Genomic DNA, 23,822 nt, shown 5'->3' on the forward strand with positions numbered 1-23,822 from the left:
ATCGGGGCGGGGCGGGGGCGGGGGCGGGGGCGCGCGGTTCGCCCCGTGCATGGGCTCCGTCCGCGGCGGGTGCGGCTCGGGCTGCGGGCGCAGGGCGCGGGCGGCGGAGACTCGGCCGGGCCTGCGCACGCCCCGCCCCGCGCCCGTCCGTCAGCCCGCCGCGGCCTACGATTGGCTGCGCTCCACCGGGCCCCACCCCCGCCCCGGTTGGCTGAGCGGCCCGTCCGTCAGGAGCCGCGGTCGGGCGGGGCTTCCGGGAGCAACGCGGGAGGCGGAGCCAGGAGGGCCGCGGCCTCGCAGGGTTGGGCTCGGCTGGAGAGCAGAGCTGAGCTCCGGGTTGCTCGAGGAGGGCGAGTGAGTCGGTGTCTGGGGGCCCGGGGCGGCATCTACGAGCGGGGCCCCGGACTCTCCCGGAACAGGCCGGCGAGAGAACCCGACTCAGCGGCGCCGGTGCACCAGAGGCCCTCCCTGCGCCGGCAGCGCGGCGCCGCCCACCGCGGAGGTCCCGGGGCTACGGGCTGGGGGAAGGCTGGGATCCGCCGGGACCAAGGCGGGATGCTCGGAGCTGGGGGCCCCCGGGTGGCCGCGGGTCCGGTTGCCCAGCTCCCCTTCCGCGCAGGTGGAGTGGCCCCGCACCCGGACGGTGCGCACCCCGCCTCCCCCGCGCACCCCACCTACCACCACGCACCCCAGCTCCCCTACTCCCACCGCAACCCACCCCGAGGACGCCTTGCAGCCCCGGTGGGGTTCCGGGCGGCGGGCGCAGCCGTGTGCCCTGGGGCCAGGCGTGAGAACGCCCCCTCCACCACTCTCCTCTTACTCGGGCCTGCGTGGCAGGCGACCCTGCCCGCCCAGTCCCCCCAAACTTGAGGTTCCAACTCTGCAGAAACTCAGCGTGGTCCAGTTAAACCGTACCCACAGGGGAGCGAAGTGCCCAGGGCTCACCCCAAGCACAAAGACGCACATCCTAGCTCTTTCGAACCCAAAAAGACGTGTTTTAAACATTTTTTAAAATTGCAAAAGAATCAGAAATACATCCTCATTCACAAATAAAAACGGCCGGGCGCGGTGGCTCACGCCTATAATCCCAGCACTTTGGGAGGCCGAGGCGGGTGGATTACTTGAGGTCAGGAGTTCAAGACCAGCCTGGCCAACATGATGAAACCCCGTCTCTACTAAAAATGCAAAAAATTAGCCGGCAGCAGTGGCGCGCGCCTGTAGTCCCAGCTACTCGGGAGACTGAGGCAGGAGAATCGCTGGAACTCGGGAGGCGGATGTTGCGGTGAAACGAGATCGCGCCACTGCACTGGGCAACAGAGCGCGACTTCGTCTCAAAAAAAAAAAAAAAAATTTGAAATTAAAAAAAACCCGGCCCCCCCCCCCCCCCCCCCCCCCCCCCCGCCTCGCCCTCCTGCGCCGGTCGCTGCTGACCCGGGGCTCCACCCACGTGCGGTCCCGAGGGTCCCGCCTGCCGTCCGTCCACCGCGCGGTCGCAGTCAGAGCTCGGCTCCGGGCGGACGCGCATGAACGCGGGTGAGAGGCGGCGACTGAACGGCGGGCGGCAGCGTGTCCCGCGGGCCGGGCACTCGGGCGCTTTCCGGCGTCCGTTCTGTGTTTCCCGGTCCTCGGGGGCACTTGCCCCAGTGCTTCCTTTTGCCGTCGGCCTCATTTCCAAGCGAAGGTCAGGACGGCAGGCCTCGGCGCCAGGGGCGACCCTTCCACCTGGGAAAGGTGGGCGCGAGCCTCCAGCAGAGACCGCCTTTACCCGCCCCGCGTGGGAAGCGCCGGAATCGCAAGGAAACGCGACACGTGTACCGCGACGGCCCGGGCAGGGAGCCGCAGGAAGCTGGCACCTGACGCGCCTACACCCACCCGAGTTGGTGGCGCGTCACCTCCCCCGGGATCGCCCCCAGCAGGGGCGCCCACGCACGTGCCAGCCCACGTGGCCCCCCCAGCGACCGTTACTAAGGGGCGTGGCTCAGCCCCGCGGAACCCGAGCCTCCTGTGACTTATAAATATTTGCATATTCAAATAAGGCCTGGCTCCCGTCGCCATGGCGCCGAGGCCGCAACCCCACGGCCGGAAGAACAGCCTGGAGTAGGAGACAGCGCCTGGAGGCGGAGGGCGCCCAGGGCCGAGCTGCCAGGGCCGGACACCTGGGCTGAGCCCTTAGGTGAGAGCCGAGCGCACCCTTGGGCGGGAGCAGCAAGCCTCGCCCTATGCCCGGTGCCAGGAGGGAGCCTGCGCCGAGGCGTGGGCGCGGGAACGAAGCAGCACAGCCAGTGGGGACCCAGTGACGGCCCCGCACGTCAGATCTGGTCCCCTGGGGACCCTTGCCTCCACCACCCCCTGGCCCTGCACTGAAAGGGCTCCCTGTCAGGAGACAGGAGGGGCCCCAAGCCCTGCCCCGAGGGAGACTCAGAGGCAAGGACCAGGGTGCTTGGGGTTCCAGGGTGGGGCTCAGGAGGGGAGCGGGCTCTGCCTTCCGAGCCACCATGGTGAAGGGGCGAGGGCAACAGGGGACCCAGAGGTGACGGCTTCCCACCAGGGAAGGGCACTAGTTGGGGTGTGGAGACAGGCCCCCCAGTTTCCGATTTGAGGAGCATGGGGGGCTCACAGAGGGGACACAGGGTGTTGCAGGGCCGTGAAGTGTGCGGATGGGTTCGGGCCTGGGTGAGAACACCAGGTGCAGTGTCTGAGGTGGGAGTCCAGTAGGGGCTTTGGACCCCACAGCCTCCAACTCCTGGTCCTTGCACCCCCAGGCCTTGGGGCTCAGACCAGTCTGATGTTCGGGGCTCTTGGGCACAGAGGAGACAAGGGTAGCTGACTCAGCTCTTAGTGTCGCCCATAGGTGTCCAGGGGCTGCCCGTTACCCTGCCAGCTCACGCCCTCCATGAGGCTCGAGGCTGGCAGGCCTGGGATGGAGGTGGCCAAGTCTTTGGGGGGATACAGTGTTGGGGTCCTGCTGTGAGGCCTGGGGCCTTGCACTGGCTGGAGAAAGGTAGGCAGTGGGGGAGGTTCTGGTGGGAAACTGTGAGATTCTGCTTTGGGCTTCACTTCTTTGATCCTTGGTGCATGGTCACCTTCCAGACCAGGCCGCGGAGGCACCCGGAGCCTGAGCCGCTGCCCTGCTCCAACACTCCCGCCCACCACCTCTGTGAACGGCCGGCCAACTCGCCTGGCGCAGGGGCAGCTCTAGACGGGATGGAGAGTGTGCATCTTCAATGTCCACACGTGGTCAACAGATAAAAGCCACGGCCAGAACATTCTAGGTGGCTACATGTGCATCTGCCTGTTCACGGATTCCTTCGACAGATATTTGAGCGTCCCCTCCTGCGACTGTGGACAGCAGAGGAGCACGCAGGCCACGTACAGGCCACAGCTCTGGGGCGAAGCAGGCCCTCAACCGAACACGTAGTAAGACACACAGGGCTCTGAAGGGAATGCGTCTCATCAGGAAGATAAATCTGGGAAGGCTGGGTGGGGAGTGCAGTCAAGGGATCAGTCCAGGTCCAGACCGAAGACGGAAGAAGGGAGGAGGACACTGGACGCCCTGAGCACACTTCTCACTCCACCCCTGGAGCTCATGATTCCAGGGTCTGGGGCCGAGGCAGATGTCTGCATCTTTGTTTGTTTGTTTGTTTTTTGAGACAGAGTCTTTCTGTCGCCCAGGCTGGAATGCAGTGGTGCCATCTCGGCTCACTGCAATCTCCGCCTCCCGGGTTCACGCCATTCCCCAGCCTCAGCCTCCCAAGTAGCTGGGACTACAGGCACCTGCCACCAAGCCAGCTTATTTTTTTCTTTTTTTTTGTATGTTTAGTAGAGACAGGGTTTCACCATGTTAGCCAGGATGGTCTCAATCTCCTGACCTCGTGATCTGCCCGCCTCGGCCTCCCAAAGTGCTGGGATTACAGGCGTGAGCCACCGTGCCCAGCCAGACGTCTGCATCTTTAAGGGGCAACACCAGGTAAGCCTGGTGCAGGTGGTCGAGGGACACACTGGGCTTAGGAAGAATGGGGTGTAAGAGAGGGACACACTGGGCCAATACCCTCAGAGGCCTGGGGAGGGGCTCAGGAAGAACAGGGTGCAAGAGAGGACCCCTGTGGAGAAGGAGGGAAGTGGGATTGGGATGAGCAGCAGGCATTGCGTTGGGGGACCCAGAGGTACCCCAGCATCGGTCACACACCTGACTGTCTTCCTCCTCGCCAGCTGGGCCCATGGATAGTCAGGTCCTGGGCTGACCTGCTCACCTCTAGGTGCTGTGACCTCAGCCTGGCCCATTCCAGGTTCCCGTGGGCACAGTAACCTGGCCAGGAAGCCACCCTGACTCTTGCAGGTACTGCCTGAGGGCACATGCCGCCTCCTTGCCTGGATGTTTGACCCACAGCAGGAGAAGGTGGCTGCCTGCAGGTGAAGGGGCTCGGCTAGCACAGGGGTGGGGTAGGGGAAGGCCTGGGACTTGATCCTGGACCCCAGGCTCAGAGACTATCAGGTGGAGAAGGACCCATAGCCCACAGCTTGAGGCAGCGCCGGGAGCCCCACAGCCACAGGCAGCTGGCCCGGCACCCCAGGCTCACAGCCCTCGTGGGCCTCAGGTGGGGAGGCCTGGAGCCAGCACTCCCTGCATGGACCCTGAGGATGGGCAGAAACACAGGGAGGGTGTCCTATAAAGCAGAGGGGGTCGAGCCAAGGCTGGGGGAGGGGAGTGTGAGACCCTCCAGGCTGAAACTAAGCAGACGAGGGCCCCATGAGGCCCAGCCAAGCTAGGAGCCTTCTCTAGGCTCGGGGTGGGGGTGGGTGCCAAGGGCTTGCTGTGGGGGGGGGGGGGGGGGCGGGGGGTTGAGGGCTGGGCCAGGGTCTCAGCCGGGCTGCAGAGGAGGAGCAGCAGCAGCTTGGAGCTTTGCGCTGTGCCTCTGTCAGCAGGTTACATGTGAATGGACCCAGGCTGGGACAGATCCCGTGGGCCTCGGCCGAGCACCTCCAGTATCCGGGTTCGGGAGCTGAGCTGGCGGGGTCTGCACAACCCCTGCCCACAGAGCAAGAGCCCTGGCAGCCAGAGGGACAGCCTTGGAGAGCAGCTGCTGGAAGAGCACCTGTCCCCTGCCCGGCTGGTGAGTGTGGGTGCTGGGGGCTGTGGCCACACAGGCCTGCGTGGGGTGACATCCCAGGGCTCCTTCCTGCTGATGGTCCAGCCTGCCCTCTGTCCCCCTCCTGCTGGTCTTGCCTGCTGATGGTTGGCCTCAGCCTAGCCCCTGCAGCTGGGTCTGCTCCGCCCACTCTGCCCTTGGGACCCCTACCAGGCCCCAAAACACCAGCAATGCCAGGTGTTTGGTGACACAGACCTCCCCAGGAATTTGGGTCACAGACAGGACTGAGCCAGGCCAGAACCCACAAGTAGGGGCTGAGCATCCATTATCCTCCAACCAAAGAGGGGGGTCCTTCACTCAAGCGGGAGACCAGATAGCTCAAAGCTCAGGGCAGGGCCAGGCGCGGTCCGGGCTCTGGGTGCCGGGTGTGGTGTGTCTGCCCTGGGAGTCTCTCTGGAGACGGGCAGCCCCCAGGGCAGGTCCTTCTCTGGCAATGACCCCCCAGCCAAGTGCAGCACAAGCTCTGCTCCTGTCACATCCACTCCCATCCCACCACCCAGGCCAGGGCCAACATGGCCACGGCAGGGAAACGTCGGTGCCTGCTCCAGTGGGAGCCCCAGAGTCCTGCAGCCAGAAGCAAGGATGGAACTAGAGTGGGGAGAGCCAGGACCAGCGCTGACACCCAGTTGGTTTCTACAGCAGGCCCTGGCCCGGGTGGATGACCTTCGGCTGGTGAGGGCGCTGGAGATGTGTGTGGACACTCGTGAGGGCAGCCTGGGAAACTTTGGTGAGCCTCTTCCCACCCAGCCATGGCCACGGCCACGGCCACAGCCAGGCCTCCCTGTAAACAACATATGTTTCCTGGTTATGACAACAAAGCTGTCCTTACCTCTTGGGCCGCATATCAGCTTTCTTAGGGTTGGCCTCTGACCTGAGGTCTGTGTCAGGTGCAGGTAGAGGGCAATGCACTCAGCACTCCGCACACCACACCAGTACCCCCAGCACGCTCAGTACCCCACACACCCACACCAGTACCCCAGCACGCTCAGTACCCCACACACCCACGCCAGTACCCCCAGCATGCTCAGTACCCCACACACCCATGCCAGTACCCCCAACACGCTCAGTACTCCATACACCCACGCCAGTACCCCCAGCACGCTCAGTGCTCCACACACCCACGCCAGCATCACAGAGGAACAAAGGCCGAAATGGTGCCAAGTGCCACTTAGTGTCTCCTGAAACTCATCTCGAAATAACCTCAGCCAGGCACAGGGGCCACGCCTGTAATCCCAGCACCGTGGGAGGCCAAGGCGGATGGATCACTTGAGCCCAGGAGTTTGAGATCAGCCTGGGCAACATAGCAAAACCCCTGTGTCTAAAAATAAAAAATTAGACAGGCATGATGGCACCTGTAGTCACAGCTACTCATAGGAGGCAGGGAGGTCAAGCCACAGTGAGCTGAGATTGCACAGCTGCACTCCAGACTGAGTGACAGAGCAAGACCCTGTCGCAAAAAAAAACAAACAAACCTCCCTCCCCGCCCCCCACCAGGTTCCTTCTCCTTCGCCGTGTTCATGGTGGTGCTCACCACTGCTCCCTTCTATGGGTGCACAGCACATCAGGCCGCTGTTCTTTTTCCTGAACTAGTTGAGAGTTGGACATGCAACACCCCTTTATCTACTGACACTTCAGTGTGTATTTCCTGAGAGGGAGGACATTCCCTTAAATGCAGTACGATGGCCAAAGTCAGGAATTACATCTGTATACGACTCTTAGCCATGCTAAAGACCATATTCAAATGTCACCAGCTGTCCCAACAGTGACTTTTTTTTTCTGAGATGGAGTCTCGCTCTGTCGCCCAGGCTGGAGTGCAGTGGCGCGATCTCAGCTCACTGCAACCTCTGCCTCCCAGGTTGAATTTTCCTACCTCAGCCTCCCAAGTAGCTGGGATTACAGGTGCTCACCACCATGCCCAGCTGATTTGTGTATTTTTAGTAGAGATGGGGTTTCACCATGTTGGCCAGGCTGGTCTCGAACTCCTGACCTCAAGTGATGCACCCACCTCAGCCTCCCAAAGTGCTGGGATTACAGGATTACAGGCGCCTGGCCTGTTTTTTTTTTTTTTTTTTTGGAGTGCAGTGGTGCAATCTTGGCTCACTGCAACCTCCACCTCTTGGATTCAAGCAATTTTCCTGCCTCAGCCTCCGGAGTAGCTGGGATTACAGGTGTGCGCCACCACGCCTGGGTAATTTTTGTGTTTTTAGTAGAGATGGGGTGTCACCATGTTGGCCAGGCTGGTCTTGAACTCCTGACCTCAGGTGATCCACCTGCCTCAGCCTCCCAAAGTGCTGAGATTATAGGCGTAAGCCACCGCGCCCGGCCCCACAGTGACCTTTAGAGCAGGGAAGCGTCTTCACACCCAGGATCGCTGGTTGTCTGCATTTCTCCGACTGACTGAGGTGAAACAGGCCCATCTCGGTTGGTCTTGTTTTGTTTTGCAATGGCCTGTGAAGTCCCTGACCACTGTGTGTGGCTAACCCGCGGCCATCTGCACCAACTCCAGCCCTTCCCACAGGCATGGTCTTGGAGCGCCTCTGCCCACACACTCTGCACCCCTTCTTTTATTTTTTTTTGAGACGGAGTCTCGCTGTTGCCCAGGCTGGAGTGCAGTGGCACGATCTTGGCTCACTGCAAGCTCCGCCTCCCAGGTTCACGCCATTCTCCTGCCTCAGCCTCCCGAGTAGCTGGGACTACAGGCGCCGCCACCACGCCCAGCTAATTTTTTTGTATTTTTAGTAGAGACGGGGTTTCACCGTGTTGGCCAGGATGGTCTCAATCTACTGACCTCGTGATCCACCCACTTCGGCCTCCCAAAGTGCTGGGATTACAGGCGTGAGCCACCGCGCCCAGCCACTCAGCAGCCCTTCTCACGATGCAGGGATTCTGTCTGCCTCACAGGGGCATATGCCCCATCCTACAAAAGACTCCGAATGCAGAGCCTTTTCCTGGGGCCTCGGGCTGTGCAGAAACACAGGCTGGGGCGTGCAGTGATCTGGTCCTGTGTTGTGCGTGCGACTGTGCATGACGGTCTGAGATGCCAGGGGAGGGGTGTGGAGGCAGCTTGGGGGTAGGGCTCAGATTTTGAGCCAAGGGAGCACCACCCAGCCACACCAGCCTGGCCCCAGTTCTCTGAGCCAACTCTTGGAGCCCAGTGGCCTCTTGCAGTCCAGGGACAATGGTCTGAGCTTCCCTGCTGTGTAGACACCCCTCCATGCTGTGCTGCATTCAGGCCGGCTACAGATGAGGGGCGTGGAGCCATGAGGCTTTGGGGGCTCAGGGCCACTGAGCCAGACCCTCTACCAGGCCCCATAGAATCAACAGACCCCTTTGGTGGCCAGAGGAGCCCGCAGCCCTGGAGCAGCTCCTGGGTGCCACGCAACCCCTCCTGTGGTGTGGAGAGAGGCCTGTGAGGCTGGCCCACGAACAGTGAGGGGCCAGGGGGTGCTGATGCCTCGGGGTGAAGGAGGGTGCAGAGGTGTGCAGGGGTGAGGAGCCGGGCCAACCTCCTTCTCCTGCGGCCCTACAGGGGTGCACCTGCCCAACCTGGACCAACTGAAGCTGAACGGCAGCCACCTGGGCTCCCTGAGGTGAGCGCCTGATGGGGGTGGGCTGGGCCCTGCCATGAGGGGTTCCCGTGGGACAGGCCCTGCAGGGATGAGGGGAGAACTTGGTGGGAGTGGGGGGGCTTGGGCTGGAACCAGGGACCCAGGGGTCTAGAGAGCTGCATCCTGCTGGCTGCCTGACCCCGCGTGACCCTGTGGAGGGTGGATGGGCAGGTGGGGGGAGCCTGGGACATTCAGGCAGGTGTGATGGGGTCTCTGAGAGGGTCTTTGTTGAAAGGACGAGGTCCTGGGCCAGCCTGACTCCCGGGGGTCCTGCCTATGCCCTGTGGCCTCTGGCTCAGCCCGGATGTACCCCCCTTGCCACGTGACCCCTACACATGGAGCTCTTGTGTCTGCAATGGGTGGGAGCCCCTGCTGCAGGTACCACCTCACTTAGAGCTGGGGCCAAGGTCAAGGCAGTCATGCCAGGTCGTGTGGCCAGCAAACTCCACAAAGGTGCCCCTGACCTGGGCCCAGAGCTCCCACCATGAGGTGTCCCTGGTGAACACCCCAAAGTCAGCCAAGCATTGGGGGCCTTCTGGCCCCTGCACCGCTCATTGCAGCCCAGGACTTTGGCTGTACCATGAGGCCACGAGCTTGGGGTTTGGGCAAGAACAGCAACCACCAGCCAGAACCTGCGCATAGAACCCAGACCAGATGGCAGCCCCCGGGAGAAGCTCCAGCCAGAACCTGTGTACAGAACCCAGACCAGCCCCCAGGAGAAGCACAGGAAGCTCCGTACCCCACAGCAACTCACAACATTCGGAGCTGAAGACGGCGGCGGCTCTCACGTCATTGGAAGGGAAAGAACAAGGCTGAAGGAACATCCGACTTTATTCTGGGGGTTTGGGCAAAGTGGGTTTTGTGAAAATGCTGCTGGTTTTATGTAGCCTGTTCCCAGCAGCATAAGGCAGGGGAATTCCAGGAAGAATTCTAGAACATTCTCCAGCTGTGTGAATTGGGCTCCAAGGGCCACATCTAGTTATTTCCAGATGAGGATAAGGGTATTCATTTAAGCAACCTCTCTTTGAATGTTTTCTTGATTTTCCTTATTTGTGCTTCTGTTTATCAAAAGAAATATCAAAATGGGCCGGGCGTGGTGTCTCACACCTGTAATCCCAGAACTTTGGAAGGCCGAGGTGGGCAGATCACCTGAGGTCAGGAGTTCAAGACCAGCCTGGCCAACATGGAGAAATCCCATCTCTACTAAAAATGCAAAATTAGCCGTGCATGGTGGTGCATGCCTGTAGTCCCAGCTGCTCAGGAGGCTGAGGCAGGAGAATCGCTGCAGTGAGCCGGGAGGCAGATGCTACAGTGAGCCGAGATCGCACCACTGCACTCCAGCCGGGGCAACAGGGCGAAACTCTGCCTCAAAAAAATAAAGTAGGCTGGGCACAGTGGCTCACGCCTGTAATCCCAGTACTTTGGGAGGCCAAAGTGGGTGGATCACGAGGTCAGGAGATCAAGACCATCCTGGCTAACACGGTGAAACCCCGTCTCTACTAAAAATACAAAAAATTAGCCAGGTGGTGGGCGCCTGTGGTCCCAGCTACTCAGGAGGCTGAGGCAGGAGAATGGTGTGAACCTGGGAGGCGGAGCTTGCAGTGAGCCGCGATCTCCCCACTGCACTCCAGCCTGGGCGACAGATCGAGACTCTGTCTCAAAAAAAAAAAAAAAAAAAAAAAAAAATACATGAAGATCTGGAAATGGAAGAAAGTTGGAAAACACTTTGGGGTCAAAGACACAGTGGGGCAGCCCACAGAACTGGAACAGAGACGGGCCTGGACATGAAGTCAGGCCTGCAGCAGGCACCCAGGCAACACTGCGAACGGGAAACTAGGATGGGTTTGGATAATGGACTTCGTAGAAACATGTCTCCCCGCCAGGCACGGTGGCTCACGCCTGTAATCCCAACACTGGGAGGCCAAGGCAGGCGGATCACTTGAGGTCAGGAGTTCAAGATCTGCCTGGCTAACGTGGTGAAAACCCATCTCTACTAAAAATACAAAAAAAAAAAAAAAAAAAATAGCCAGGCATGGTGATGTGCGCTTGTAATCCCAGCTACACAGGAGGCAGAGGCAGGAGAATCGCTGGAACCCAGGAGGTGGAGGTTGCAGTGAGCCAAGATTGTGCCATTGCACTCCAGCCTAGGCAACAAGAGCAAAACTCCATCTAAAAAAAAAAAAAAAAAAATTAGCTGGGCTTAGGCTTGGCGGTGCACGCCTGTAATGCCAGCTACACGGGAGGCTGAGGCATGAGAATCACTTGGACCTGGGAGGTGGAGGTTGCAGTGAGCTGAGATCGTGCCACTGCCCTCCAGCCTGGGCGACAGAGCGAGACTCCGTCTCAAAAAAACCGTAACAAAACAAAAACAAAGAACAAAAAAAGTGCCCCTAATACAAGAGTAAATGATATTCTAATGGAGATGGCTGTACTTTTTTTTTGAGAAGGAGTCTTGCTCTTTCACCCAGGCTGGAGTGCAGTGGCGCGATCTCGGCTCACTGCAGGCTCCGCCCCCCAGGGTTCACGCCATTCTCCTGCCTCAGCCTCTCACGTATCTGGGACTACAGGCGCCCGCCACCTCGCCCGGCTAATTTTTTGTATTTTTAGTAGAGACGGGGTTTCACTGTGTTAGCCAGGATGGTCTCGATCTCCTGACCTTGTGATCCGCCCGCCTCGGCCTCCCAAAGTGCTGGGATTACAGGCGCCCGCCACCTCGCCCGGCTAATTTTTTGTATTTTTAGTAGAGACGGGGTTTCACCATGTTAACCAGGACGGTCTAGATCTCCTGACCTGGTGATCTGCCTGCCGCGGCCTCCCAAAGTGCTGGGATTACAGGCGCCCACCACCACGCCCGGCTAATTTTTTTGTATTTTTAGTAGAGACGGGGTTTCACCGTGTTAGCCAGGATGGTCTCGATCTCCTGACCTCGTGATCTGCCCGCCCCCCCCACCCGGCCTCCCAAAGTGCTGGGATTACAGGCGTGAGCCACCGCGCCCGGCCTCAAGTGGTTTTTTAAGGACAGAAAAAACAAAGTGCTCCTCAGGCGTCACCACAGTGGACACTGGAACGAAAGGCTTTGCAGCCTCCTGGGAAGAGGCGTGAACTGAGAATCCGACACCCAGCCTAATTCACAGCCAGCAAACATCTGTGAGTGTCAGAGATCAAGGGATTTCCATTAGCTGCTCTTGAAGAAATCACTAGACACAAATCCCAGCCAATTCAGAGCGGAGTGGAAAAGCCATTGAAGGCAGTAGGCTGAGGATATACACTGACTCCATGGTACCAAAGGACGGGCCCCCGGGAATGCACCTGGGGTCCACAGAAGGAAGCTGAAAACGCAGTGGGCGGAATGAAGCCCGGGTGAGACGCAGTCTACGGGTGCTGTGACCTGGAGAGAAAGAAGATTTCCGAAGAAATCAGCCGGCCCTGGAGGAATCTGTGGCTCCTCGGGGAAAGCCTGAGAGCTCAGGTGGCCCTTTCACAAGGAGAGGTGCAGAGACTGCGTGGCGGCGCTGAAGGGACGGCCTCCCAGCTGAGAGGGCAGGTGCAGGGTCCCTGGCGACAGCGCATGGTGAAGTCAGTGTGGCTACAGTGGGCACAGGGCAGGCCCGGCAGGAAGCAACGTGTCCCTGCACACGTCAAGCCGCCCTGACCCACCGCCACCTCCAGCAGCTGGTCCCCACCAAACCTGCCGGCTCAGCACGGGGTCAGCCCCCCACATCGGTGTCCAGGGGCTCAGGCTCCCAGGCAGCACTCCAGACCCTTACTCCAAATTCGAGTGCCCCAAACGCTGTTGAGGGAACAATTAGAAAGAGAAAGGTGATGCTGCAGCCTGCCAGGGAAAGGGCTGAGCCACCCGCTATGAGGGCAGCTCCTCGGGCACAGCTGAGCCACCCGTCACGAGGGCAGCTCCCCAGGCCAGGCCTTCCAGGGCTTGGAGAAGGTGGGGGACACTGTACCCACACCAGAGCCAGAAGGCCAAGGCAGAGAGCCCCTTCCTCAGTCTAGAGGCCACCATAGGCGGTCACACCTGCCCCTACCCCTGGAGGCAGCCAAAGGCAGGTGGTGGCTGAGCACAGGGCTAGGCACGTCGACCACCAAACCCTGCCTTCTGCAGGGACCTGGGCACGGCTCTGGGCCACCTGCAGGTGCTGTGGCTGGCTCGCTGTGGCCTCGCTGACCTGGATGGCATCGCTTCTTTGCCAGCACTTAAGGTGAGTCTGGGCACCCTGGGCTGGGGAGGGCCGGGCTGGGCCGGGTCCTGGCTCAGAGCCCCGCGCTGCCCAGGAACTCTACGCCTCCTACAACAACATCTCGGACCTGAGCCCGCTGTGCCTGCTGGAACAATTGGAGGTGCTGGACCTGGAGGGCAACAGCGTGGAGGACCTGGGGCAGGTGCGCTACTTGCAGCTGTGCCCACGCCTGGCCATGCTCACCCTGGAGGGCAACCTGGTGTGCCTACAGCCGGCCCCCGGCCCCACCAACAAGGTGCGTGTCCTGGGCACCCGGCCAGCATGTGCATGGCCAGGAGAGGCTCCCTGTGGCTCCAGCCCTGGGGCCCCTCCTCTGGCCAGGTACTTCTGTGTCCACCTGCACCCTATGGCCTGCTCACCGTGAGTTCACCTCCGTCACTGGAAGTCTGAAGGCTCCCAGGACATCCTCCTGGGCCAGCCCTGCCAGATCCCACAGGGTCACCTGCACACACGCCATGTCCCTTAACCCACATATGCGCCTGTGAGGTCCACACATAAGCCACGTGGAAACACAAAGAATCACGTGTACACGGATGTGCACGCACACACCCGTGTATGCCCTGTCCAGAGCCACCTCCAGCCCCACAGGCCCCACAGTATGTGGCGTATGCAGCATCTCGGGGCTCTGTGTGCCCTGCTCAGAGCTGGCACACCTGTGCGTGCAGGCCCTGAGGTAGCTCACAGACCCTGCACAGGGCACGTCTGCCCTGAGCTCACAGTGCTAGCCTCATTAGCTGCTGCTTGGTGCTGCCACATGCGGAGGTCAGCGTCTACCAGTGCCCAGTGGCTACTGCTCCGTGGGCCAGAGCCCTGAGCTGAGGGCAGCTCCATGGGCCAGAGGGCATCCCTGGACCCGGCCTTGGGTCTGGAGAGTGGGGTCCTACATCCTGAGCAGGTGAGAGCCCAGTCCCTCAGTCCCTGGGGTCTGAGAGTGACCCAAGCCCACCCCAGCAGGGTAGGCAGCATCCCTGCCCCATAGTGGGTCTGGGCAAGGGAGCCAGGGAAAGAGCTGGCCGGAAGGAACCACTGGACTCAGACCTGCCCTCCCTCACCCTCCCCCTGCAGGTGCCCAGGGGCTACAACTACAGGACAGAGGTGAGGAAGCTCATCCCCCAGCTGCAAGTCCTGGACGAAGTGCCGGCCGCACACACGGGCCCCCCAGCCCCCCCGCGGCTGAGCCAGGACTGGCTTGCGGTGAAGGAGGCCATCCAGAAGGGCAACAGCCTCCCCTCGCTGGGTACGGCAGCTGTGCCCGGAGGACCTGCTGCCGAGCCCCAGCCTCCCCAGGAAGAGGCCCCCACCCCAGGCCTCTCAGAAACGGACAGCCACATCTCATGCCCTTCCCCAGCCTTGAGCCCGGTCCCCAGAGCTGTGCACACCTGGCCCCAGGCCCCGACACTGTCTCTGAGCAGCCCACAGAGGGAGAGGGAGGTCTGAAGATGAGGGCCTCTCTGGAAGGCTGCAGCGTCAGAGGCCAGCCTCAGGCCATGCAGCGTGGGGATCGGGGCCCCGGTCTGTGGACAGAGTCTGGGGGGCGCTCTCGGGCTGGGCCTTGGTGACCTCTGCTTCTGAACCTCGGGCAGACTGTCCCCGTGGAGCCGCCATCCGGAGACTTGACCCCGAGCTGTCCCTGCCTGAGACGCAGCCCTGGGCTTCCAGGCCCTGGCCCTTCTCCCTGCTGGTCCATGGGGGCCCCCTGCCCGAAGGCCTGCTTTCTGAGGACCTGGCCCCAGAAGATAACGCCAGCAGCCTCACCCATGGTAACTCACTTGCCCCAAAGCTGACCCTGCCGTCCCTTGGCCCCGAACCAGGCCCAGCCATGCTGTTTCTTGCAGGTGCTGGCCAAGTCCTCTGTGGGAACCCCACCAAGGGCCTGCGGGAGCGTAGGCACCACTGCCAGGTACAGCCCACAGGGACCAGCCCCCCACGAGAACCAGTGTCCAGAGTTGCGGCCTTGACAGTGCCCTGCCCTGCCGCCATTCCAGGGCCAGAATCCCCAAAGCAGTCCCTTTTCCTCCCCAGGCCAGGGAGCCCCCGGAGCAGCTGCCCCAACACAGGCCAGGAGATCTGGCCGCCAGCACTTCCACCCTAGAGCCTGACCCTGCAGACAGCTCTGACTTCCTGGCCTTGGCTGGGCTTAGGGCCTGGAGGGAACGTGGCGTGCGGTGGGTGTCCCTGCAGCTCTTCCACTGTGTGTGTCCTGTCCCATGGGGGGGATCAGGGCTGGGGCTACCTTGGCTGAGTCATCACTGGTCCCAAGGCTCGTGGTCCCTGAGCCTCACATCCTCACATGCACTTGGGATCAACTCCAAGAAGGGACAGGGCTGGAGCTGCTCCTCCTGTCCCCACCCTAGCCCCCTCCCCTATAGGCACCTGGAGTCCCAACAGGAAGGGGCTGTAGCCCCCTGGGGCCTACGGAGGGTCTCTGAAGAGCAAGTGCACCAGGCAGAGCCCAGGACTCCCCGCAGCCCCCCAAGCCTGGCCTCAGGTACTGAGCCTGCCCGCCTGCCCCCCAGTGCCTGGGAGTGACCAACACCCCACCTCTATAGGGGGCCCTTACCCCAGATCGGATGTGTCAGCCTGGCCCTGCTTCCTCAGCTGGGCTCTGAGAGGGACTGTGACAGGGAGGCCCCCTTCTGGGGGTGGGTGGCTTATGACCGAGGGAGGCCCAACCCAAGTCCTCCCCCTCCCAAGCCATGGTCCAAGCCCTGTGACCTTGTGGGCCACCCAGGCTGTACGAAAGAGAGGCGTTCCACAAAAGGGGGTATGAACAGTCCAGAGGAGTCTGGACAGAAAGAAGGAGCCACCCCAGGGCACCAGCAGGCAGAACATGGCCACTGGGCACCTTTCAGGGGCACAGGCATGAGGCCGGGGGCTGGGGGGAAAGGCGGCCAGCAGCCCCACTGGGAGACCAAGGCAGGAGAGTGCTGCTGCTTCACCCTGAAGATGGCACGTGCACTCGGGGAAATAGAATTAAGCCATGCAGTGCCCTTTGTGAAGGACACCGGCTTCAATGTGATCACAGCTGCAAGGCAGAGAAGACCCTCCCTCAGTGGGCAGGCAGGCTGGGCAGGGGGTACTGTAAGCAGGGGCGACCCCACAGTGGGCAGCTGACCTCCTCTGTGCAGGAGCCTGGTCAAGGGGGCTGGGATGGGCAGGGAACAGGGCAGGCCAAGCCTCTGCCCTTCCATATGGTGGTGGGTGTCTGTGGAAGGGGCAGACAGAGGGGTCAACAGCTGGTTACCTAGTGGCCGTGACCTGCAGGGGTGGAGGGAGGGCAGACAGGGCGGCCAGGAGGAGGGGAGCTGCAGTGGCCTCGAGGCAGGGTCAGGACAAAGGCATGCCAGGGCTCCAGACACCAGTGGAGGCGGGCGCTGGGGGATCAGAGGCTTGGGAACTGGCCCGGGGCGGTCAGCCAGTGAACAGGCTCTCAGGGACAGGACACAGATGACCGACGGTCAGAGCCAGGCCTTATGGTCTCCTTGTCAGAGTCAGGACACAGATGACCCAGGGTCAGAACCAGGCCTTGTGGTCTCCTTGTCAGGGACGGGACATAGATGACCGATGGCCAGAGCCAGGCCTTGCAGTCTCCTTGTCAGGGACAGGACACAGATGACCCAGGGTCAGAGCCAGGCTTCGTGGCCTCCTTGCCTGCCCCAGAGGTGGGTCCACCCATGCGAGGCAGGGGTCACAGGGCTGGGAACACAGAAAGTGGGGTGCAGGGGTGCTGCTGCCTGTGGACCCCCAGCCTGGACCACTGCCTTGGGACTGCAGGGCCATGGGTGGGCTGTGGCCTCCCCACCGGGTGACTCTCTTCCCTGACAGCCTTTCTGACCTCCCATCATTCTGCTTGCTTTCTAGAGCCCTCCGGGACCTCGAGCCAGCACCTGGTCCCTTCACCTCCCAAGCACCCAAGGCCACCACATTCTGGCAGCAGCTCCACGCGTTGGTCGACAGACCTGCAGTCCAGGGGGCGTCGGCTCCGAGCCCTGGGCAGCTGGGGGCCTGGCCTGGGTGATGGGGTGGCTGCAGTGCCTGTCCTGAGAGCCCTGGAGGTGGCCTCAGGCCTGAGCCCTCGAGCCCAGGGACGTTGTGGCCCGAAGCCAGCACCAGATGCAGCTGCCGGACCTCCCAGGGCAGCTGAACTCTCTCACCCCAGCCCCGTCCCCACTTAACGTAGCCCCCACTGCCAAGCTTGCCTGTGCTGGGGCCACGACTGCCCACATATGTGGTCACAGAGCACAGAACACCTGGGCGGGTGTGTTGGTGGGTGGAAGGAGTGCCTGGCCCTGGGGAGGACCCTCTTGGTGGAGGGGAGTCGGGGACTGGGACCAGCCAGGGAGGCAGCAGAGGCTGGAACCCAGTTTAGGCCCCCAACTGGGTTTGGCCTGGGGAGGGAGGGTGCCGCTCCCCAGCCCTTCCTCAAGGCCAGGCTTTCCGGCTGGCACGGGGGTGGGGGGTGGTCACCCGGAGCAGGCCTGTCAGAGGCCTCTCCTGCTAGAGTTGGGCATGGCCGAGGGGCAGGCGCTGGAGCTGCGAGTCCACCACTCCCTTGCCGGCCCCAGGATAAGAGCCACCTCCTAGGCCGCAGTGGCCCAAGGTCCCAGCTGCTCGCCCGAGGCCGCCGGGGTGCGGCCCAGGCCTCCCGTCTCTGGGGGATCTGTAGGGTTCCCGCGCCGCGATAGGGCGGCCCGTTCCCTCCTCTTGGCGCAGGACGCCCCGGAACCCAAGCGCAACATTTTCAACTCTCAGGTGTATAGAAATGCGGTTTACTTTGTAGGCCACGTTGGTTCAATAAATGATGCAGCGGACACAGCCCGCCCAGCCCCGGCGCCCGCCCGCGCCCTCCCTCGCGGTCCGGGCCCCGCTCCTCCGCCCCTAGGCGCCGCGGCAAGTGTCCGCGGTGACGGGCAGGCAGCTGAGGAAGCGGAAGCCGAATCTGCTCTCCGCCGTGCTCTGCACCGACAGGGCCACCAAGGGGCAGCTACGGTCCACGCTCTTCCGGCACACCTGGGGGGCGCAGGGGCTGAGGCGCGCGGGGCGGGGCGGGGCGGGGACGGGAGGGGAGCGGAGGGGAGGGGAGGAGAGAGGAGGGACGGGGAGGAGAGGGGAGGGGCGGGGACGAGGAGAGGGGAGAAGAGGGAAGGGAGAGGAGGGGACCTGACGGGAGGAGGAGAGGCGGGGAGGAGACGGGAGGGGAGGGGAGAAGAGAAAAGAAGAGGAGAGGGGAAGAGAGCGGAGGGGCGGGGACGGGAGAAAGGGAGGGGGGAGGGGAGAGGAGGCGGATGGAGAGGGAGAGGAGGGGGCGCACCCGCAAGCGCGCACTCACCCGAACTCGGTGCTCTTTCCGGAGCCGACAGTCCTCTAGGCCCAGCCCGGCCTCTGCGGGAGGCGATGGCAGGGCGGGGTCACCCGGAATGGCTGGCAGGTGCCGCAGCGCGGGGATCTCGGGGGTCTCGGGCCGCGCGGGCCCCTCCCGCGCGTGGAAGAGCTTCCCCGAGCTCATTGGGGGCAGCAGGCCCCGCGTCCTGGTGGGGCGAGGGTCGTGAGGGCGGCGGCCGGCCCGGGAAAGGCGGCCCTAGAGGGCTCCGCGCCTGGGGCGGGGCAGGGGCCGCGGGGCGTACTGGAGGACTAGGGGGCGGCCGGGGCGGGGCCTGGGGAAGTTGGGGGCCGTCCTAGCGCGGGGATACGAGGGACCGTTTCTGCTGGGGCGGGGCCGGGGGAGGGAGGCCAGATCCCAGGGACCCGCGGTCCCCACCTTAGTCTCTGGCGACTGACCCGGGGCTCCCGCACCCGGCCTTTGCGCAGGGGTTGAGGTGGGCGCGGCGGCTTGCGGGTGTCGGCGCCGGGCTCGGCCTCAGGGAGCGGGAAGCGGTCGATGGACAAGTCGGTGCCGTCGGCGAAGACCCTCGGGGCCGGAGTCTCGCGGCGTGGGATCCGGTGCTCACTGAGGACCTGCGGGGCGCGTCAGTCACCCCCACACCTCAGCCCCGGCCGCCCCACCGGGGGCCCGCACCGACCTCGCCCTTGGGACTCAGGAGCAGCATCGCGCAGCCGCGGCTGGAGAGGCGGGGAACCGGCTCCCGGCCCGAGGACGCGCGCAGCGGCTTCTTGGCGCTGCGGGTCGCCTCGCCCCAGACCTGGAAGGGCGCAGAGCGGCGGGTGAGGGGCGGCCGGGCCGGGCCGTCGGGGCCGGGCTCCCGGGCCGGGGCGCACCGTGATGTGGTGCCGCGGGGCCAGCAGCGTGCCCGGCGGGAAGCGGTACAGGCGCTCCGGGAAGCCGCGCACCAGCTGCTTCAGCACCATGCCGCTCAGGTCGGCCGTGCTCTCCTGCGATGCGTTGAAGATGCGGACGAACTTCTCCCGGCAGCTCACAGCCGCGATCTTCAGGCCTGTCGGGCTGGGACCGGAGGGGACGCTGTGAGGAGATGCGGCCAGTCCACCCGCACAGCTGCGCGCCCCGCCCGGAAACCAGCTCCAGCCGGGCGCTGGAGGCCTGGGTCACTCGCCCCTTACCTCTGCAGGAGTTCCGGGCTCCAGTGGTCGGGGTCTGTGCAGGGCTGGGGCGACAGGACCTGTTCGCCGTGCCCGGGTGAGTGGGTTTTCTGGAGATCTAGAGAGAGCAGCGCTTTTGGGGAGGGGACCCTCGAATGGAGTGCCCACCGGATGTTCCCTGTGAGGCCAGAACAGGCCTGCAGCGCCTGGTGGGGCCAGAAGCAGGGCCACGGTCAGATGGGGCAGGAAAGGTGGCTGGACCTTGGGGGCTGGAGGACCACCTCCAGGGCTCTGAGTGAGATCACAGCTCTGATGGGGTGGAGGGTGGGTGAAGGGTAACCAGGGGAGACCCGCCCCCCTGCACCTTCTGAGTCCCTGCTGGAGCTCCCGGCCTGCACCGGCGCTTGCTCGGATGAAGCGCGGTGGTCCTGGGGTGGGTGCCCTATCACCTGCACGAAGGAAGGCAGGCCCGGCCGGCAGCTGCTGGAGTCGGAGTCAGCGCCCCCTGAGCTGCTGGTATTCAGACAGGGCAGGGAGCCCCACTCCACGGTCTTATGATGCCGCTCGGCGTGCCTTCCGGAGGACTCTGAGCTCCCTGTGTCCAGCTGTGGCCAGGGCCGTGGCTGCCTGGGGACCACGCTCTGCTTGATGGCCACTCCAGCTCCAGACCCCAGCCCTGCCCCCATCCAGCCTCACAAGGCAGTGCAGCAGGGAGCCCCTCTTGCCTCCCAGTACCCAGGCCCAGCTCATGGCAGGACAGTGATGGCCGCCTCAACCCCAGTGCATTCTTTTTTTTTTGAGACGGAGTCTCGCTCTGTCGCCCAGGCTGGAGTGCAGTGGCGCAATCTCGGCTCACTGCAGGCTCCGCCTCCCGGGTTCACGCCATTCTCCTGCCTCAGCCTCTCCGAGTAGCTGGGACCACAGGCGCCCGCCACCACGCCCGGCTAATTTTTTGTATTTTTAGTAGAGACGGGGTTTCACCGTGGTCTCGATCTCCTGACCTCGTGATCCGCCCGCCTCGGCCTCCCAAAGTGCTGGGATTACAAGCGTGAGCCACCGCGCCCGGCCTAACCCCAGTGCATTCTACAGATCAGAGAACGCACACTGGAAGGTTTAAGGGACTTATCCAGGGACACTAAATAGTTCTTTAGTGTCCTGGGTCTTTACTTGCCAAGGTGAGCCCTCCCTTCTGGCCCCTGGGGAGTCCCTGCTTTGTGCAGTTACTTTTGCTTTGAGCTGGGCTCCACGTTGGTGAAGAGGTTGGGGTACCGGTGGGCAATACTGTTCCAGTCCACGTCTTCCAGCCAAAAGCCCTGGCCAGGAAGCAAGGGGCACGTGGTCCTCCCCTCCCGCAGGGCTCCAGATCCCAGACCACACACGTGGGAGGCCTAGCTCACCTCCCCAGTGGGGGCCTGAATGTCTTCAGAGAGGTCACTTGGGTCCATCAGAGTCTCTGCCGTCACTACCTGCAAGAGGGGACCAGAGGCCAGTAGGCAGGGGCTGGGTGCTCCCCCACAGCACCTCTCCTCTTTGACCTCATCTGTGCTTTGAGGCCTCCTGATTCCTCCCTGCTGGAGCCCAGAGTTCCAGAGGCAGCCTGAGCAGGCCAGGCTTCCAGGCAGGTCAGGGCGCCCCAGCAGAGGCACCCGATGAGAGGGGGAGGGCTGGGAGGGCAGCCTGGGGCAGGAGGGCTTGGGGACAGGCTCACCTCCACACTGCCAGTCTGGGATCTTAGCATTCGGCCCACCCACGAGGAGCGGGCCAGCTGCAGGAGGCAGGACTCCTGCAAGTTCTGCAGCTCAGCCTCCACCTCCTGGAGCGTGCGGGTGGTCTGCAGCAGCCGCTCCTCCAGGTGCTCCTTCTCCTGCTCCGAAAGGGCCCGTGGGTGGTGGTGGGGGGTCTTCTGCAGGAGGCCCCTAGGCCAGCCCCAGCCTGGCTCCCCAACACCAGGACCCTGCCCACTCCCTGTGCCCCTGCCTCACCCACTGGGCTCGCTCCTTCTGTTCCTTCAACTCCAGGGTCAGCTTCTGGACCTGGTTCTGCAGGAGTTTCTCTTGACTGTGGGAGCTCCTGGAGGAGGGGTGACCTCAGCAGCCCCCACCCCGCTCAGGCAGGGGTTCCTAATGTCAGGTCAGTGGTGAAGGAGGGGAGAAGGAGGGGCTCCACCGTCACCTTGGCCCCAATGGCACACAGTACAGCCCCGCTGGGGCCGGCCAGCCTCCGGCTGATCTGGGCAAGGGTCTAGCACCCATCCACATGCGCAGGGTTAGGGTTGAGGCTGTAGCGTGTTAACTTAGGATCAGGGTGGAGGGTCAGCATGGGCAAGGATGAGGGTAAGGATCTGACTCAGCGGTTGGGGTTGGTGTCAGACAGAAACCAGGAGTCCGGGCGAGGACAGGGCGGGGTTGGGTTGGGCTGGGGACTGTGCTTCAGACCTCTTGGGTGGAAGCCCCGCCACCTCCTCCAGGACGTGGCAGAGCCGGGCGTCCTGGCCATTCTGGACGGCCCACCGCAAGGCCTGGATCTCCAGTTCTCGCTGCCTCCACAGCAGCCGCAGTGTGCGAGGGTCCAGGGACTCAAGAGCCAACCTGCAGCAGCAGCAGGCTCTGCTGCTTACTCAGGCCGGGCCCCTGGCCACCTGGCCCGGGAGGCTCACCAGTCCTCCCTCCCCTCCTTACTGTGGGTGGGCAGAGCAGACCACTGGTGCAGGGTGGGGCGTGGTGTCTGGCAGGCATGTGGGAATCTCGGGGGCTGCAGCTGCACCTGCTGGAGGTCCCAGGTGACCACTGACCGACTCTCGCTCTGTGGGGGACAGGAGAGCCTCTTCCTTGGCTTCTTCAACCCCCTGGCCAGACTTGGGGGCCATTCTCAATGTTCTTCGGGAGCTGGGAGGGGTAGGGGGGCCCATCTGCCGTGTGAGCCTCGTGTGGCCACACAGGGCGGAGCAGCCCAGGCGGCACTAGTCACAGAGCGTCGTTCTCTGAAGGGACCCACATGTGGGTGTCCACACCCGTGTGTTTCTGACCAGGCTGGGGCAGCAGGTCACCACCCCACATGTCCCTGGCGTGTCCCCCTGCCACCCAGGTGCTGGCCCTTTGCCTGTGATGGGGTGTCCCTCTTTCTCTCTCTTGTCCCCCCAGCTCAGGGCCTTACCTGAGGCCCGACCAGCACTCACCTGAGGCCGGACCTCCAAGCAGGCCTGAGAGGGAGGGGCTCTATACCGTTGCCATGGATACCAGCAGCCAGAAGGGGCGGGGCTGTTTGTTACTAGGAGCCTCCAGGGAGACCCCAGACCAGGCCCCTGGGTGAGTTCTGGGCCAGCCCAGCCTGGAGGCGGTGTGAGAGACTGAGCCACTGCTCGGCTTAGCGGGGGGACCACTTAGTGGCCAACACCCTGAGGGAGTCCTCAGAATCCCCTGCCTAGCCTGGCAGCCAGCGGGATAAATATGGGGGCACTGCTGCCTGTGAGCCAGCCCAGCATAGCCATGGGTGTGTGGGGGAAGCACACAGGTAACAGTGACAAGCTGGGGACTGTGCTAAAGGCTAACTGGCAATAGTACACCCCTGCCCACAGCCTGTTTTTAAATTAATAATTAATTCTTTAGAGACAGGGTCTTGCTCCGCTGTCCAGGCTGGAATGCTTTAGTGTGATCACAGCTCACGGTAACCACGAATTCCTGGGCTCAAGTGATCCTCCCACTTCCGCCTCCTGAATTGCTGAGACTACAGGCACCTGCCTCCACCGCCAGGCCCAGCCCACAGCTCCTTTGACTTTAGTGACAAGCACTCACCTACCTGACCCCCAAACTGAAGCCTCACCTTTCCCAGCCATCTCCACACCCTCTGGGCTACCCTATTACCATGACAAGTATTCCCTCTGCTCCAGAAGAAAAGCGAGGTCCCAGACCTGACCCACAAGACCCAATCATTCCAGCCTTCACCCTTCATCTCTGCAACTTTCAGCTATGTAAGGGCTCCCTAGCGGAGCACAGGAGACAGGCGGACAGGAGGCCCTTCCACGCCCACAACTCTTTCTGAGCTGGGCAGAACAGGCAATCAATGGCCCACACAGCTGACCGCGAGGCTGCGGGGCCCTGGGCGGGACAGTAGGGTACGGGGTGGAGGAGCGGCTTCCAGCCAGCTTCACTGTGCGCAAGGCCTGGCACCGGGTCCAAAAGGGGCAGGAAGGTGCCGGAGAGGAGCCTCAGCCAGAGTCCGGGCCTTCTCCCGAGCGGGCACCTCCCGCACCAGGGCTCTGCGCCCGCCAGCTCCGCAGGGCTCCACCTCCCTCGCCGCGACTGGTGACCCTACGACCCCGC

At 63.0% G+C, this 23,822-nt stretch overlaps 2 protein-coding genes across 9 annotated transcripts; one reads left to right on the forward strand and one right to left on the reverse strand.

Moving 5' to 3' along the window:
• The first annotated feature begins 1,392 nt into the window (after positions 1–1,392).
• LRRC56 (leucine rich repeat containing 56) lies at positions 1,393–17,826 on the forward strand. Of its 5 annotated transcripts, none has more exons than XM_058437085.1 (14): positions 1,394–2,173; positions 3,091–3,417; positions 3,821–3,967; positions 4,921–5,111; positions 5,790–5,874; positions 8,677–8,737; positions 12,873–12,969; positions 13,043–13,243; positions 14,074–14,245; positions 14,592–14,768; positions 14,844–14,908; positions 15,031–15,173; positions 15,363–15,496; positions 16,870–17,826. In XM_058437085.1, the coding sequence occupies exons 4-14, from the start codon at positions 4,935–4,937 to the stop codon at positions 17,181–17,183; spliced, it is 1,626 nt and encodes a 541-aa protein (XP_058293068.1). In that variant the 5' UTR covers positions 1,394–2,173; positions 3,091–3,417; positions 3,821–3,967; positions 4,921–4,934; the 3' UTR covers positions 17,184–17,826. The 5 variants fall into 5 exon arrangements, with proteins under 5 accessions (XP_058293069.1, XP_058293068.1, XP_032005162.1 ...); XM_032149271.2 differs by having other exon boundaries at positions 1,397–2,173; positions 5,787–5,874; XM_032149272.2 differs by having other exon boundaries at positions 1,397–2,173; positions 4,924–5,111; positions 5,787–5,874.
• On the reverse strand, positions 17,782–23,771 carry LMNTD2 (lamin tail domain containing 2). 4 transcript variants are annotated; one of them, XM_058437083.1, is made up of 14 exons: positions 22,679–23,771; positions 22,182–22,388; positions 21,939–22,091; positions 21,486–21,573; positions 21,212–21,367; positions 20,901–20,969; positions 20,728–20,816; positions 19,868–20,130; positions 19,525–19,621; positions 19,225–19,408; positions 19,029–19,148; positions 18,767–18,963; positions 18,338–18,390; positions 17,833–18,018 (listed from the first exon to the last, which is right to left on the reverse strand). In XM_058437083.1, the coding sequence occupies exons 2-14, from the start codon at positions 22,367–22,369 to the stop codon at positions 17,993–17,995; spliced, it is 1,683 nt and encodes a 560-aa protein (XP_058293066.1). In that variant the 5' UTR covers positions 22,370–22,388; positions 22,679–23,771; the 3' UTR covers positions 17,833–17,992. The 4 variants fall into 4 exon arrangements, with proteins under 4 accessions (XP_058293065.1, XP_058293064.1, XP_058293066.1 ...); XM_058437080.1 differs by having other exon boundaries at positions 17,879–18,018; positions 18,338–18,536; XM_058437082.1 differs by lacking the exon at positions 19,029–19,148 and having other exon boundaries at positions 17,782–18,018; positions 18,338–18,536; positions 19,297–19,408.
• Positions 23,772–23,822: the final 51 nt, after the last annotated feature.

Source organism: Hylobates moloch, unplaced genomic scaffold (genome assembly GCF_009828535.3).
Source record: "Hylobates moloch isolate HMO894 unplaced genomic scaffold, HMol_V3 SCAFFOLD_4, whole genome shotgun sequence".
NCBI classification, from domain to species: domain Eukaryota; kingdom Metazoa; phylum Chordata; class Mammalia; order Primates; family Hylobatidae; genus Hylobates; species Hylobates moloch.